Source organism: Stigmatopora nigra, chromosome 3 (genome assembly GCF_051989575.1).
Source record: "Stigmatopora nigra isolate UIUO_SnigA chromosome 3, RoL_Snig_1.1, whole genome shotgun sequence".
Taxonomy (NCBI): Eukaryota; Metazoa; Chordata; class Actinopteri; order Syngnathiformes; family Syngnathidae; genus Stigmatopora; species Stigmatopora nigra.
The window spans coordinates 18,215,302-18,231,036 of NC_135510.1; the positions used below are offsets into that span (position 1 = coordinate 18,215,302).

At 35.1% G+C, this 15,735-nt stretch overlaps 1 protein-coding gene across 1 annotated transcript in view; it reads left to right on the top strand.

Moving 5' to 3' along the window:
* itfg1 (integrin alpha FG-GAP repeat containing 1) overlaps positions 1-15,735 on the top strand; it is a 98,027-nt gene that overhangs the window by 26,087 nt on the left and 56,205 nt on the right. Inside the window, exon 9 of the mRNA XM_077714186.1 lies at positions 2,855-2,949. Within this exon, the coding sequence (XP_077570312.1) occupies positions 2,855-2,949 (95 nt within the window). The remainder of the gene's footprint in view (positions 1-2,854; positions 2,950-15,735) is intronic.

Consider the following 15,735-nt stretch of genomic DNA (forward strand, 5'->3'; position numbering starts at 1 on the left):
AGAACTGGATTAAAAGCCCTGAATATTCCGTTTTTTTATTGGTCTTAAAGAATGTTTGTTTTAGATTTTTTTTCAATATATTTTTAGATTTTATAAAATGATTTTTGAACTAAAAACAGAAAAAAGTTGATTAAAAAATAGAGTAATATTTATATTTTTTTACAAATGGATTGAAAGTCCTGAATATTCATTTTTAATAGATCAAAAACAATGAATATTTTAGATTTTTTTTAAATACATTTTTAGATTTTACAAAATGATTTTTGAACTAAAAACAGAAAAAAATGATAAAAAATTACAGTAGTATTTAGATTTTTTTTAATAAATGGATTAAAAGCACAGAATATTTGTTTTTTATAGATCTAAAATAATTTTTATTTTAGATTTTTTTAAATATATATTTTTAGATTTTACAAAATTATTTTTGAACTAAAAACACAGAAAAAAATGATTAAAAATGATAATTATTGATTTAAAAGGGGGAAATAAGGAAATTTAATATACATCTATACAGTTTATTTTAATTTGATCCTAAGACAGAAAATCAGCACTCATCATTTACTTTCCCGGTCCACACAAAATGATGTGGCGGGCCAGATTTGGCACCCAGGCCGCCACTTTGACACCTGTGCTCTAAACAATGCAGTCAATGGTATCCATGGGCAATTCCCCAGTTTTGGTAAATTTTGGATAATTTCCCATTGATTTTGATGGACTTTTTTGAGTATTCGTTTATTGGTTCCTGCTCTATTTCCAAATGATTTCCGATTGGTATTGTGGCTATTTATGGTTCTTTATTAACTCATTGAATGCCATTGAAGAGGCCATTTTGACAGTAGAATTAAAAAATTTGGAGTTCATATAGGAAATTGACAGAATTAACCAAAAAAAGCACCACTCCTGTCAAATATTTTTTTTAAAAACCCACACAAATACATAATGACTGTAATAATACGTTTTTTTGTCTTAAATTTCCTTCATATACGTCAAAATATATATATTTTTAAATGAACTTTTCCCTATTTATGTAATAAATGACCATATCAACCACATTTTCTTACACATCAGTCTTTGTCACCTTGCCTTTTCGTGCATATTGTCTTTTTATGCGCATATAAGCCGTACCCTCGATTCAGTCATGTTTATTTGCCCGACAAGTGCGGCTTATATGCGAGTAAATACGATACTAGTCAGACAGAAGAGGCAGGCGGCGAATAAAGAGTGGCAAAGATGGATGGAAACACGCACTGGAGGAGGCTCCTCGACGAGGGGGAGGCGAGAATGACGGATAGGAAAGAAGAAGAAGAAGAAGAAGAAGCAGAGTGGGAACGAAAAGGAGACTGACTGACTGATAAAAGATGGATGAAAGAAGGGATTGATGGGGAGAGGGCAGGTGGGACTGCATCAGTGTGGGGATGTGTGTAGTAGAGCGCAAACACTAGAGCCACGATGGCTAGTGTCAATCTCTCAAGGACTCAATTATCTCCCATGGTGCAACTTTGTGGCCCTCTCCTAACTGCGTGTCAGTCTTTATTTGCCCGTGTATATCCGTCTAACTGCCGTGTTCTTTGCTTAGGGTTCCATTATGGCCAGTTTCTGATTTTTACTCCAATTTGATAGGTTGGAATTGAGTGAGGAGCAACTGGTAGTCATTTGTTTTGTGAAATATATATATATTTTTAAAAAGATGCAAAAGATATTAAACAGTACTTGGATATTAAACAGTACTTGGATATTAAACAGTACTTAGATATTAAACAGTACTTAGATATTAAACAGTACTTAGATATTAAACAGTACTTAGATATTAAACAGTACTTAGATATTAAACAGTACTTAGATATTAAACAGTTCTTAGATATTAAACTTGTTCTCTTAGATATTAAACAGTACAGTACTTGGATATTAAACAGTACTTGGATATTAAACTGTACTTAGATATTAAACAGTACTTAGTTGTTAAACAGTACTTTAATATTAAACTGTACTTAGATAATATACAGTACTTAGATATTCAACAGTACTTGGATATCAAACAGTACTTAGATTTTAAACAGTACTTAGATATTAAACATAACTTAGATATTAAACAGTACTTAGATATTAAACAGAACTTAGAAATTAAACAGTACTTAGATATTTAACAGTTCTTAGATATTAAACAGTACTTAGATATTAAACAGTACTTAGATATTAAACAGTACTTGGATATTAAACAGTACTTGGATATTAAACAGTACATAGGTATTAAACTGTACTTAGATATTGAACAGTACTTAGATATTAAACAGTACTTGGATGTTAAACTGTACTTAGATATTAAACAGTACTCAGATATTAAACAGTACTCAGATATTAAACAGTACTCAGATATTATACAGTACTCAGATATTATACAGTACTTAGATATTCAACAGTACTTAGATATCAAACAGTACTTAGCTATTAAACAGTACTTAGATATTAAACAGTGCTTTTATCTTAAACAGTACTTTAATATTAAACAGTACTTCGATATTAAACATTACTTGGATATTAAACAGTACTTGGATATTAAACAGTGCTTGGATATTAAACAGTATTTAGATATTAAACAGTACTTAGATATTAAACGGTCTCTCATGAATATAATTTTGACAGCTGGTTTCAACAGTAAACTCTCCCATTTGACCGGCAACCAAACGTCCGGTCACGCTTCCATCCTCGAAACGGTCGCAGGGGTTGCTGGCGCCTAACCCAGCTGTCTACACCCTAGACTGGTTGATAGTCAGCTTGTTTTTGTATATATCTTCGTCCCCTCTTTGTCATTTTACGGGTTGTTTTACAGATAACTTTTTCTTTGTGATTTTGCCAGATGGTGACGGATACCAAGACCACCTTCTGCCCGTGTGCTTGGATAACACCTGCCAACGCAGCGCCATTTACCTGGCCAAGTCAGGCTCTCAAGAGGTAATCACACACACAAAAAAAAAACACTCTAACTAACTAACTTTACCGCAATACAGCTATCACAGATTTTTATAGTTTTCGTCCCAAAGTCCGATTTTGTCGTTTTTACGTCAATTTCACTCTATTCTTTGAATTAAAGATAATTTGACTACTTTACATTATCAAATCAATGAATATGTTAAAAAGTGTCAGAAAAAATCATTGATTTAAAACATTGTCAAAGGCAAATTAGTTCATCAAAAATGTGAATATCAAAAATATATATATTTTTCAATTAAATACGACAAAATTACACAATTACATCACTACAAGGAAACTTTCACAGGACAACTTTCCTGAGATTGTAGAATTTTCGTGTAAAAAAAAATGATTTATGGCAGACACTGTTGGTCATTTGTCACAAAAAATAAGCGTTGTTGGAAACCCAGACGAGAACCAATGAAAAAACCTTTTTAATCTCTACTTTCACACAACTAAAAGTGAAAGAATAGAATGAAAACAACCCAGAAGAGCACTTAACTTGCTTAAAAACAGCAAAATAAAGTTGAAGATCATGTTAAGGAATCACGACTGTCATTTCAACAGGAACAAAAAACACAACCCTCACACTTTGCTCTTATTTTTTGTATTTTTTATGACTTTCTCCGCACTAAACTCGCATAACTTAGCCAAACTGCATAAAATAAAATCAACCAGGTAAAATATCTCAAACCATGACATAATATACAGTATTTCTGACCCAATTCTGTCCAAAAGTACTACTTTTCTTAAACATTTAGTTCTTTTAAAGTACTTTTCAAGGCGCCAATATTGTAGGGGTACATTGAAGGCTCTGTTCTTTATGAATAATAGTTTAGAACATGACGGGGTGTCGGGTATGAGGTCACTTGGAGGGATGCACGGTTAATGACAAAGTAAAAATGAAGGTTTTCATAAAGGGTAAACTTAGCAAGCAAATGTGACAGGTTGTTTACGTGGGCGGAGCCTATGGGAACAAAACCAAGATTTTGATCATAATGAGACCATAAAGACTGCTAAATGAGTCAGATTTTCATGTTCAAACAAAGTGTTAGTATTCCAGTGTTGGCAAATATGTGGATTTTAACCGGATTTTTGCGAAAATCATAGTATGAAAAAACGTAACTGCTACAAACTGTTAAAAATATGTATTTTATTCTCAATCAATGAAAGCAAACATAGACTTTCCTAGTGTAAATCCACCCTAAAAAAGTACTGTAACTCGTTTTCGTCCTAATGAGACCATAATGAGACCATAACAACTGCTAAATGATCCAAAATGGCGCCCGTACGGGTGCAGTAGCTCTTTGCTCTTCACTTAAGTGTTTTGTTTTCTCGGTCTTATCATTATTTATGAACATTTAAATCACCAATTACGTTATATGCAGCTGTATATGATGACAAAAAAGGTTTTTACCGTATTTTCACGACTATAAGGCGCACCCTCAATGGATGACATTTTTTCCATATATAAGGCGCACTGTAATATAAGGCGCACTGTCTATTTTGGAGAAAATTTAAGACTTAAGTGCACCTTATAGTCGTGAAAATACGGTAATTGACTTCCAGGTATGAAGGTAGCACTCACTACACAGTCACCTCTAGAGCCAGCCATTGTTGATGTTTTGGATTTTTTGTATAAAATATTGCAGTGGGGGAGGAGCTATATGATGGAATATTTTGTAAACTAAGATGGCAGCTGCATATTTAACAGTATTGTCCCCATTCAGGCGTTTGTCTTTTTTTTAATATCCGACAGTAGTGGTTTTTCGTTTTTGTTTCTGTTTTTTTCCATATATAAGGCGCACTGTCTATTTTGGAGAAAATTTAAGTGCGCCTTATAGTCGTGAAAATACGGTAATTGTTATTGACTTCCAGGCATGAAGCACTCACTACTTTACAGTCACCTCTAGAGCCAGCCATCGTTGATGTTTTGGATTTTTTTGTATAAAATCTTGCAGTGGGGGAGGAGCTATATGATAAAGAAGATTTTGTAAACTAAGATGGCATCTGCATATTTAACAGTATTCTTTCATTGTTATAAGGCGCACTGTCTATTTTGGAGAACATTTAAGCCATTTTAAGTGCGCCTTATAGTCACGAAAATACGGTAATTAGATTTCCATCATTTTTATGCCTTTTTATCACATATACACTTCAAAACAAACCTTTAAATCTCATTATACTTCCCTAATACCCAATCAAACCATTTCATTCACATACATCAAATATTACACAGTCCTATCAACCTCTAGACATCATCTTCTCCTATCATATCCTATCCAGTCATTTATACTCATCCAAAATTAACATTTCAAATTGAAAATATCTTATTGGCCCATGACAACGGGAATGTTTTCAAGCGTTATTTGCTTCCGCATGGTGCTCACGCATTTGCACCCTGGCATGCACGCACCACCGCCTACACACGGCCCCTTTTACATTTTTACATCCCAACATTTGGCGAGACTCCGAGCTCCGTTTTCACTCCATCTTCTACCAGCGTAGAACCAGCTTCCACTCACTTATCCCCCACTCCGGCACCCCCTCTTCCCTCCCCACTTCCACATCCAAAATAGAAATGTTATCGGCTTATGTCCGCCCACACACACACACACATACGTAGAACGTAGATATACGCGTACATAGAGTTGAGCATTCCCCATAGACAAACATTTCCCTCATCTTTCTCGCATCGCTGTCAACGAGAACAAACAATTGCTGCTAAAAGAAGTAGCGAAGGACAAGGATAGCATGAAATAAAGCTTTGGTTATAGCGAGGATGATTAAGTGTGGGGGGGGGGCGATGTTATCGTTTGCGGATGGCTGAAGAATGCATTATTTCGTAGTTACGTGATGGAGATGTTCAAAGGACGCCATTAGCTTCAGTATTAGACGAAAACAGCAAATGTACATGCTAAGCTATTTAAAAAGAATACAATTAGGTACTTTGGTTGAATGGATTTTGCACAACCTTTTTGGCCTTTAATTAAAAAACCTAAATTGGGTCTTAAACCGTACTCTGGGAACACAAATATGAGTTTATAAGACTAATTATGAGCATTAATCTGGGGATTAGAGTACTTGTTTGAAATTCTTATTTGGAACAATAACACGACTTTAACCTGAAATGAAAAATGGTAATAGTTTCAGTTGGTTTTTCATGTCTGAAAAATGGTCAATTTATATATTTGTCTATGTTTATATGTCTATATGTCTATGTGTTTATGTGTCTGTGTCTGTGTCTATGTATAGGTCTTATAGGTCTTAGTCTAGGTCTTAGTCTAGGTCTTAGTCTAGGTCTTAGTCTAGGTCTTACTCTAGGTCTTAGTCTAGGTCTTAGTCTAGGTCTTAGTCTAGGTCTTAGTCTAGGTCTTACTCTAGGTCTTAGTCTAGGTCTTAGTCTAGGTCTTAGTCTAGGTCTTAGTCTAGGTCTTAGTCTAGGTCTTAGTCTAGGTCTTAGTCTAGGTCTTAGTCTAGGTCTTAGTCTAGGTCTTAGTCTAGGTCTTAGTCTAGGTCTTAGTCTAGGTCTTAGTCTAGGTCTTAGTCTAGGTCTTGGTGTTGGTCTTGGTGTTGGTCTTGGTGTTGGTCTTGGTGTTGGTCTTGGTGTTGGTCTTAGTCTAGGTCTATGTCTAGGTCTATGTCTAGGTCTAGGTCTATGTCTAGGTCTATGTCTAGGTCGATGTCTAGATCTATGTCTAGGTCTATGTCTAGGTCTATGTCTAGGTCTTAGTCTTGGTCTATGTCTTGGTCTATGTCTTGGTCTAAGTCTTAGTATATGTCTTAGTACAGGCATGTCCAAAGTCCGGCCCGCGGGCCAAATAAGGCCCGTGCACAAATTTTTACCGGCCCACGGCCTCTATCATGAAATCAATAATACACGGCCCGCCAGCACTGTTGACCACAGTATAAAATAAATGTGTACAAAAAGCTATTTTTCACTTCACCAGAAGATGGCAGTAGCCCTGTGGCCGCACTCTGGCCGCCGTGACCCTTGCGTCATTGTTTCAGCCCAGCCCATTTCTAACATGTAAACAAAAAAAGGAAAGTTGACCGGGAGGGCCGCCGCATCCAGGAGAAGTGGAAATTTGAGTATTTTTTCACTGAAATACGAAACAACTGTGTCTGCCTAATTTGCCAAGAGACTGTGGCTGTTTTCAAGGAATTCAAAATTAAGAGGCACTACCAGACGAAACATGCTAGCTACGACAAGCTAACTGGGAACGAACGCGGTGAAAAAGTGAAGCAACTGGAAGCTGTTTTAACGGCACAGCAAAGCTTTTTCACAAGAGCCCGTGAGTCAAATGAAAATGCCACAAAGGCAAGCTACGAAGTGGCAACGCTAATTGCAAAGCACTGCAAACCTTTCAGTGACGGTGAATTTATTAAAGACTGTGTAATGAAAATGGTTGAGAAAATTTGTCCCGCGAAGAAGCAAGAGTTTGCCAATATTTGCCTGGCTCGTAATACTGTGGCACGGAGAATTGAAGACGTTTCATTAGATATTAAGAGACAGTTAGAGGCAAAAGGAACTGAGTTTGACTTTTTCTCGTTAGCGTGCGATGAAGACCTGGACTACATACTGCAGTCAAGATCCCAGTATCACCCTTCACATTAGTGCAGGCAAGATATTTGTTAAGTCCTCTGAGTTGAATAAATTCTTAAATCTCAGTACATTATTTTTTTTTGTGATGGTCAAAATCACAGTTTGAATATGCAGTGATAATTGTTTTGTTTTCAGCACTGTTCCTACAGTGAGCATATAATAGTGAATAATATGTGATGTTTCACATGAACTTAGATATCCTTGATAGTTTTCTTATTTTTTTGTGGTTTGTGATTTCGGTAAAAACCTAAATGTAAAAAAAATGTAAAAGTATGCCATTTGTAATTAAAAAAAATCCCAAAAAGTTAATTTGCATTTAATGTTAATGGTTCAAAGAATGTCAGGCTAAAAGTCGGCCCGCACACATTTTCACCTTACCAAATCTGGCCCTCTTTGCAAAAAGTTTGGACACCCCTGGTGACTTAGTATATGTCTTAGTATATGTCTTAGTATATGTCTTAGTATATGTCTTAGTATATGTCTTAGTCTAAATCTTAGTCTTAATCTTAGTCTAAATCTTAGTCTATGTCTTCTCCATGTCTGTCTATGTCTAAGTCTATCAGCAACATACTTGTTTATTTGTGTATATATTTATTTATTAACGTATTTATTACTGATTCTTCACCGCATCTACTTTGTCGACTTTAAAGTGCGCTCCATGCGAGTAAATATGTGCCGCGTTGCATTTGTACTTTGTTTTTTCACTTCATAAGGGGAATTGCAATCATTAATAAGGGGAGCTAATTGGCCCAGGTTGACAAGTATGCAAATCTTCAATTCATCTGATGTTATTTCAAATACAAAACCCTTCCTTTTAACACCCATTCCTAAAAAACCTCACATTTTGAAATCCCCTTCAAAAACAATGTCCTGTAAACAACCGAGAGGAAAGTGAAAGCACATGAAGTGGCTCCATCAGGCCATTCTGTTATTTCTGTTGCTTTCATTACCACTTGAAGACGAACATGTCATTGGAGGGTTCAGAAGATGAGAGCATGTACAAGGGCTGAATTAAAATAAAATAAAAACATGATGAGATGCCTTCGAGCTGGCAAGGATGTCCCGCTGAGTCCAAACCGGCTCGGGTTGTATTTGCATGCTTGTTAAGTCCCAAAACAGAAATCTTAACCCCCCCATCATGTGTCTTTACTAGCCTGCAGACCCTTCATTCACCCTACTTGAATAATAAAAGAACAGGGTGACCCCTACTCATTTTTTGCAGTAAAGCTCATAAGAATCCAACTGTGGACTTAAAATCCCGCTGTAAAAAGTTTTTACACACTAATGTATCATTAAATAATAGAATCTGCTATATGAGTATTCGGAAATAAATTGTTAAGACACACAGAGATCCAAAAATCGTCAAATTGGGCAATAAAATATAAGTTTTGTTAGGGTTTGCCTCTGCATAGTTGAAACCGATGACGTAATGGACCCGAACTAAAATGCTGGCTGTGACAATAATGAAACAAATGGATGAAAAAGACGATATATTCTGTTAGATCACTTTTGTTTTCCTGTATTTTCCCCAAAAAAATGGACTCCAGAAATGAGAAATCTATAAAATTGACTTAAGCACCCCCTAAGATCTAGGAGATAGTGGCCGAGAAAGGGTAAGATTCCTAAACCTAGAAGAAAAAATTATTCATTCGTTTTCCGAAATGCCTATCCTCTCATAGCTCGTGGGGGTGCTGGAGCTTATCCCAACCGAGATTCTCAATGCTGATGAATTATGATTGATAGCATATTAATAAAAAACAAATAATAAATTTCATTAAAAAAATGTAATATGCAAATGAGTGACGAGTTACAAAATCCACCAAAAATTAAATGCATTTCCTTATCTGTTATTTTATTTTGAATTATCTTTATTAAGCGATATTAAAAACTACAAATGCACATAATTTCACACACACACACATGGCACACGTTAAAGTCAAAAATGTGCTATAAAGTGTACGACTTTCGCCCCTGGTAGAACGGGGTATTGCCGCCATCTGGCTGATAAACACGGGTATTACCTCCATAACTGCCGCAGAGGGCGATATTTCACCAGTGTAGGGCATATTTTCGTATACTTTATTTATTTTAAAACATTAATAAATCAATTCCTTATAATTTAATCTCTATTTTGTGTTTCCTCACATCTTTCATACTAAATTTGGACTTTTTGACTTATTTTTAAGGGTTTAGTTGGTAGTTTTGTGAGGACTTTGGAACAAATTAGAGAATTTACATATAAAGTAGTACTTACAAAAAATTCAAATTACGAAAAAAAATCTTAATTAATTTCGTAAGTAGAAGTGTACTTTATAAGTAAATTCTCTTTTTTTCCCCAAATTTTTGCAGAACATTTTTGACAATCATATCAAAAAGGCCTTTTCAATATATTTATAAAAGTAAATTATTAACTTGTTATTATTATCATCATTATTATTATCACTTTCTGAATAGCGTTTTTGTACCAAAGAAAATAAACTTAAAAAACAAAATATTTAAAAAATTGTTCCTATGATGGTTAAAGCAGTTACAAACATAAATAAATTAATAAATTTTAAACATTAAGGTCACAAAAAAAAGGAAAATGCTGGTGAAAAGATGAGAGATCAATATACGCCAAGTTAAAGTCAAATATTGACTCTTGGGCTTCCTTTAAAAGTTACCCTGAAATTTGCATTTCAACCGCTTTTTTGACGGCATTTGGGGGATTTGCGTCCCCCTTATTTTCTCAATTCATCTCATTTCAAATAAATGGCACAGTCGTTTTAATAAGGGAATTGAGGACAGCCATTTTTTTTTTCCTTATCGCACCTCCGTCGTGTGAATCCTCATCTGGGCTTCTCGTGGGAGAGGAATGGAGTCATGTGACTTTTTTTCTCTCACTTTACTTCACTTTCTGATCTTTGGTATGTATTCAAGGAGCATTAGCGTGACCGTATTTTCCGCACAATAAAGCGCAACTAAAAGACTCACTAATGTGTCTAATAATACGATTTTTATGGATCAATATTGTCTGAAATTCCCTTTAGCACGAAAAAAAATGTATAGGATATAAATATATATAGTATAAGAAAATTGGTGGAAAAAAAAACACCAAACTGGAGACCAAAGAGCCATTCTACCCGTGCACGCCGCCATTTTGGATCTATATTTAAAATTTAAAGAAAATACAAAAATGTTAATTCATTCCTAATGACTGCTATTATTACTATTACAGCCCCATCTATTGCACATGTGTCAAAGTGGCGGCCCGGGGGCCAAATCTGGCCCGCCACATCATTTTTTTGGCCCAAGAAAGTAAATAATGAGTGTCGACTTTTATTTTTTAGGATCAAATTAAAATGAAGAGTATAGATTTATATTAAATTTCCTGATTTTACCCCTTTTAAATCAATAATTGTCATTTTTTAATTCATTTTCTGTGTTTTTAGTTCAAAAATCATTGTGTAAAATCTAAAAATATATTTAAAAAAAGCTAAAACAAACATCTGTATATAATATATACATAATACGAACTAAAAATGGGTCCATTCGGGCGACCTAATTTATTGAAAATTATTGAGCAAACTGCAGCTCGCAGGCCCTTGTTTGAAAACCACTATATGAAAAGTATCCGATTACTTTGCCAGCGTAAATCCGTTCACTAGCTCACTTGGACTTCTACATTTAGTAACACTCAACTCGCTTTTATGCCACACGGATGTTTTAAAAGGACTTTCCCATAATCCATATGCATTCAATATGATTGCAATATGTATCATAAGGAATATCCAAGTTACACTTTTGATTCATTTTCCGTTTATGACGGCATTGGGCGGGAGAGAGAGAGAAAGATTACACTAATTTAATGGCCGCCAAGTGCCGATGAGCGATAATGCGTACGGAGATCATTTTACTCTGCAATATTTTCCATTTCACTTCCATTTTTTTTCCAACTAATATGATACGGTATGATAATGTGTTATCATTGCAGAGACGTAATTTGGCTTTTATGAGCTGCAGTGCAGGGAAAATCATTTTGAAGCCTTCTCAAATTCCATTTTTTTTGTTACATGGCTTCCCTACGTCAAAAATGTTTACTACAATTAAATCAAGGTTAGTTTCAGACAAAGAGGAAAATCTGAGTAACGTATTTTCTCGCATATAAGCCGTTTTTGTCGTCTAAAGAATTGACTGAATCGAAGGTACGGCTTATATGCGCATAAATTAGGGATTGACTGTATTTTCACGACTATAAGGTGCACTGTATTATAAGGCGCACTGTCTATTTTGGAGAAAATTTAAGACTTAAGTGCACCTTATAGTCGTGAAAATACGGTAATTGCTATTGAGCTCCAGGTATGAAGCACTCACTACTTTACAGTCACCTCTAGAGCCAGCCATTAATGTTTTTTTTGGGGAATTTTTTGTATAAAATTTGCAGTGGGGGAGGAGCTATATGATGGAAGATTTGGCATCTGCTTATTTAACAGTTTTGTTTCAGTTTAGGCGTTTGTGTTTTTTTTTTTTTAATATCCGACAGTGGTTGTTTTTCGTTTTTAGTTTTCTGTTTTTTCCATATATAAGGCGCACTGGATTATAAGGCGCACTGTCTATTTTCGAGAAAATTGAAGACTTTTAAGTGCGCCTTATAGTCGTGAAAATACGGTACACAAAACATAACGCAAGATAATATTCGGTCATTTATTTCAAAATAGAGAAAATATAAACAGATAAAACGATAAAGAACATTTATTTTGATGTTGATGTGTGAAATTCAAGAAAATTATATACCATATCTTGCATGAAATTTGAAAAACACTCACTTACTGTACTTGTGCTTGACATTGCTCACTCGAGGGGCGCTATGGACACACTTCCTGGTTGTACTGCTCACATGACTTCTTTTTTTAATTTAATTTCTTTATGATATTGAACCAAATAATGTTCAATCAGTAGATGGTGACTTTTTATTCATACAGTATCTCAAAAATAGCATGTATGATGATTTTTCTTAAGATTTTCCCTTCAAAGTAAGACATTTGTACTCCCTATTAAAACCATGAATAAGGAGGTGAAAATTGTGAATCAGGGGGCGGCGAGAAATTGTCAAATTCAATGATTTTAAGCCAATTTTAGGGTGCGGCTTATATGCAGAGGCGGGTTATATGTGAGGAAAGGCGATAAATGTTAGTTTCCGACAAAGAAAACCCAAATTAGCAGTCTTTATAAAAAGATTTTCCTTTCAAAGTAACATATTTGTACTCCTTATTAAAACCATGAATATGGAGGTGAAAATTATGAATCAAGATGCAGCTTCTACGAGAGAAATGGTCAAATTCCATTATTTAAAGGGAATTTTAAGGGTGCGGCTTATACGTGGAGGCGGCTTATAGAAAAGAAATTGTTGATTTTCCCTTCAAAAGTAACACATTTGTACTCCCTAATAAAACCATGAATATGAATTGTGAATCTAGGGGCGTCTTATATGACAGAAATCATAAAATTAATTTTTATAGGCCATTTTAAGGGTGCGGCTTATATACAGATGCGACTTAAATGCAAGAAAATACGAAAAATGTTAGTTTCAAAGGACAAATAAACCCCAAATAAGCCTAAAGCAGTCTTTATAAATCATTTTTATTGATTTTCAAAGGAGAACAAATGTATTCAAAGCTTGTGAAATAAAATACATAATTTTAACTCCTAAAACGTGGCTAACATTAGGTAAGAAATTAAAAATTAAATGTAATGAATATAGCATAACCCTGAAAGTAGAGGGCAGTCGCTACACACATAGCATTTCCCATTTAAAGACGAAACGTCGTCCTTGCAAGGCATCCGTGGACGATCATTTAATGAGCAAGGCAATGTCATAATAAAGCTGCGAGTTCAGTCTCACGCCCGGAGAAACACCAGCTGGATTTATCTTGGCTTAACTTTGTGTGCAAAAGACTTCAAACGTGAGCTTGCCTCACTTTTTTAACCACAAGTGAAAACCCTCCAAGAACGCTATTAACAAATACTTTAAAAATATACAAAAATGTTCTCATCATTGCACTTGCTTTAAGGACTGCTTTGATTTGAATACCTTTTAATATACTACAGTCACCCTTCAAATTTTAGTTGTCCTCTAAATCTGAGAACTGGTTTGCAGACTCGATCAAACATAGCAATTTAAATATTAATTACCATTTTGAATGATAGCCTCTAGCCTTAATTAGTCAATAAACCGTAAACAAATGCCAAACAACAATACATAACTTTTCCCCTTTACACTACTATAATCATAGAATAATAATAGTCTAACCATTAACTCTGCCCACAACCTTTACTGGAACAATACTGTTAAATATGCAGTTATGTTTACAAAATCTTCCAACACAAAGCTCCTCCTCCACAGCAAGATTTTATACCAAAAAAATTCCAATACATCAACAATGGCTGGCTCTAGAAGTGACTGTGTAGTTCCCTTAAAAAAAAGTGCTTGTTTCAGTAACATCTGGCAAAATTTGTGAACTTGAATTGAAATGAAATATGCTTATTTTACAAAATCTTCCATTACAAAGCTCCGCCTTAACTGCAAGATTTTATACAAAAAAATTCCAACACGTAAACAAGAGCTGGCTCTATAGGTGACTGTGTAATTCCCCACAAAAACGTGATTGTTTCAGTTACGTCTAAAAAATTAATGTACTCGTAAATAGAAATCAAATAGGCTTAGTTTACAAAATCTACCGACACAAAGCTCCTCGTCCACTGCAAGATTTTATACCAAAAAAAATCCAATACATCAACTATGGCTGGCTCTAGAGGTGACTGTGTAGTTCCCCACCAAAAAGTTTTTTTCAGTTACATTTGCCAAAATCAGTGGACTCGTGAATTGGAATCAAATATGCTCAGTTTATAAAATCTTTCATTGCAAAGCTTCTCCTCCACTGCAAGATTTTGTCCCCAAAAAACCCAAAACATCAACAAGGGCTGGCTCTAGAGGTGACTGTGTAGTTCCCCATGAAAAAAAAGTGCTTGTTTCAGTTACATCTGCCAAAATTAGTGGACTCATGAATTGAAATCAAATATGCTTAGTTTACAAAATCTTCCAACACAAAGCTTCTCCTCCACCGCAAGATTTTGTCCCAAAAAATCCAATACATCAAGTATGGCTGGCTCTAGAAGTGACTGTGTCATCCCCCACAACAAAATAGCTTTTTTAAGTTATGTCTGTCACAATTAGTCGACTCATGAATTGAAATCAAATATGCTTTGTTTACGAAATCTTCCAACACAAAGCTCCTCCTCCACTGCAAGATTTTGTACAAAATAATTCTAACACAAACAAAAGCTGGCTCTATAGGTGACTGTGTAGTTCCCCACAAAAAAGTGCATGTTTCAGTTATATCTACCAAAATTAGTGGACTCATGAATTGAAATCAAATATGCTTAGTTTAAAAAATCTTCCAACACAACGTTCCCCCTCCACTACAAGATTTTGTCCCAAAAAAATCCAATACATCAACAATGGCTGGCTCTAGAGGTGACTGTGTAGTTCCCTTCAAAACGACTACTAAATTAGCCTAACCACCTCCATCCCTAGAACTCAATAGCAATTAGCATACGTCAACTCCCGCCTCTGAACCTCTCGCCCAATCATCTTAAAGCCTGCCTGTTATACCAACAAAATTGCCATCACTACACTATCTAAAACTGTGTCACATATGCACCATCAGTTATCTTCAACCTACACAAGGGACTAAACATAGAAATTAGCCCTTGGCTACAATCTCCCATATATATTTTTCATGAACATGAATCTATCTTCCTTAATTTCTACCCTCATTAAATAAATCAAACTCCAAGTCATAGAACTTTCCCGAAAGTTGTTTACCAATCTCACTGCAGGGAAAACCTCAAAACGTATTATATCGATACTTCATTTAATGACTCCGACTCATTTAACTGGCCAATGACACCTGAGTGATTTACCCGTCTTCTTTCCAGCTGCTAAAATAATTGCTAACCTCCGACATTCTGCTTCCAGTTAGCTTCATTAGCTGCACTTTAGCATCTCTGCGGTGGTTTCCCGTCACACCTGCTCTCCGTTTAACATTCATGAATACTTCATACTTACAGCATCTGGCTGTACTACTCACTACACACATTGTACAGTTTCTAAATTGATCTTT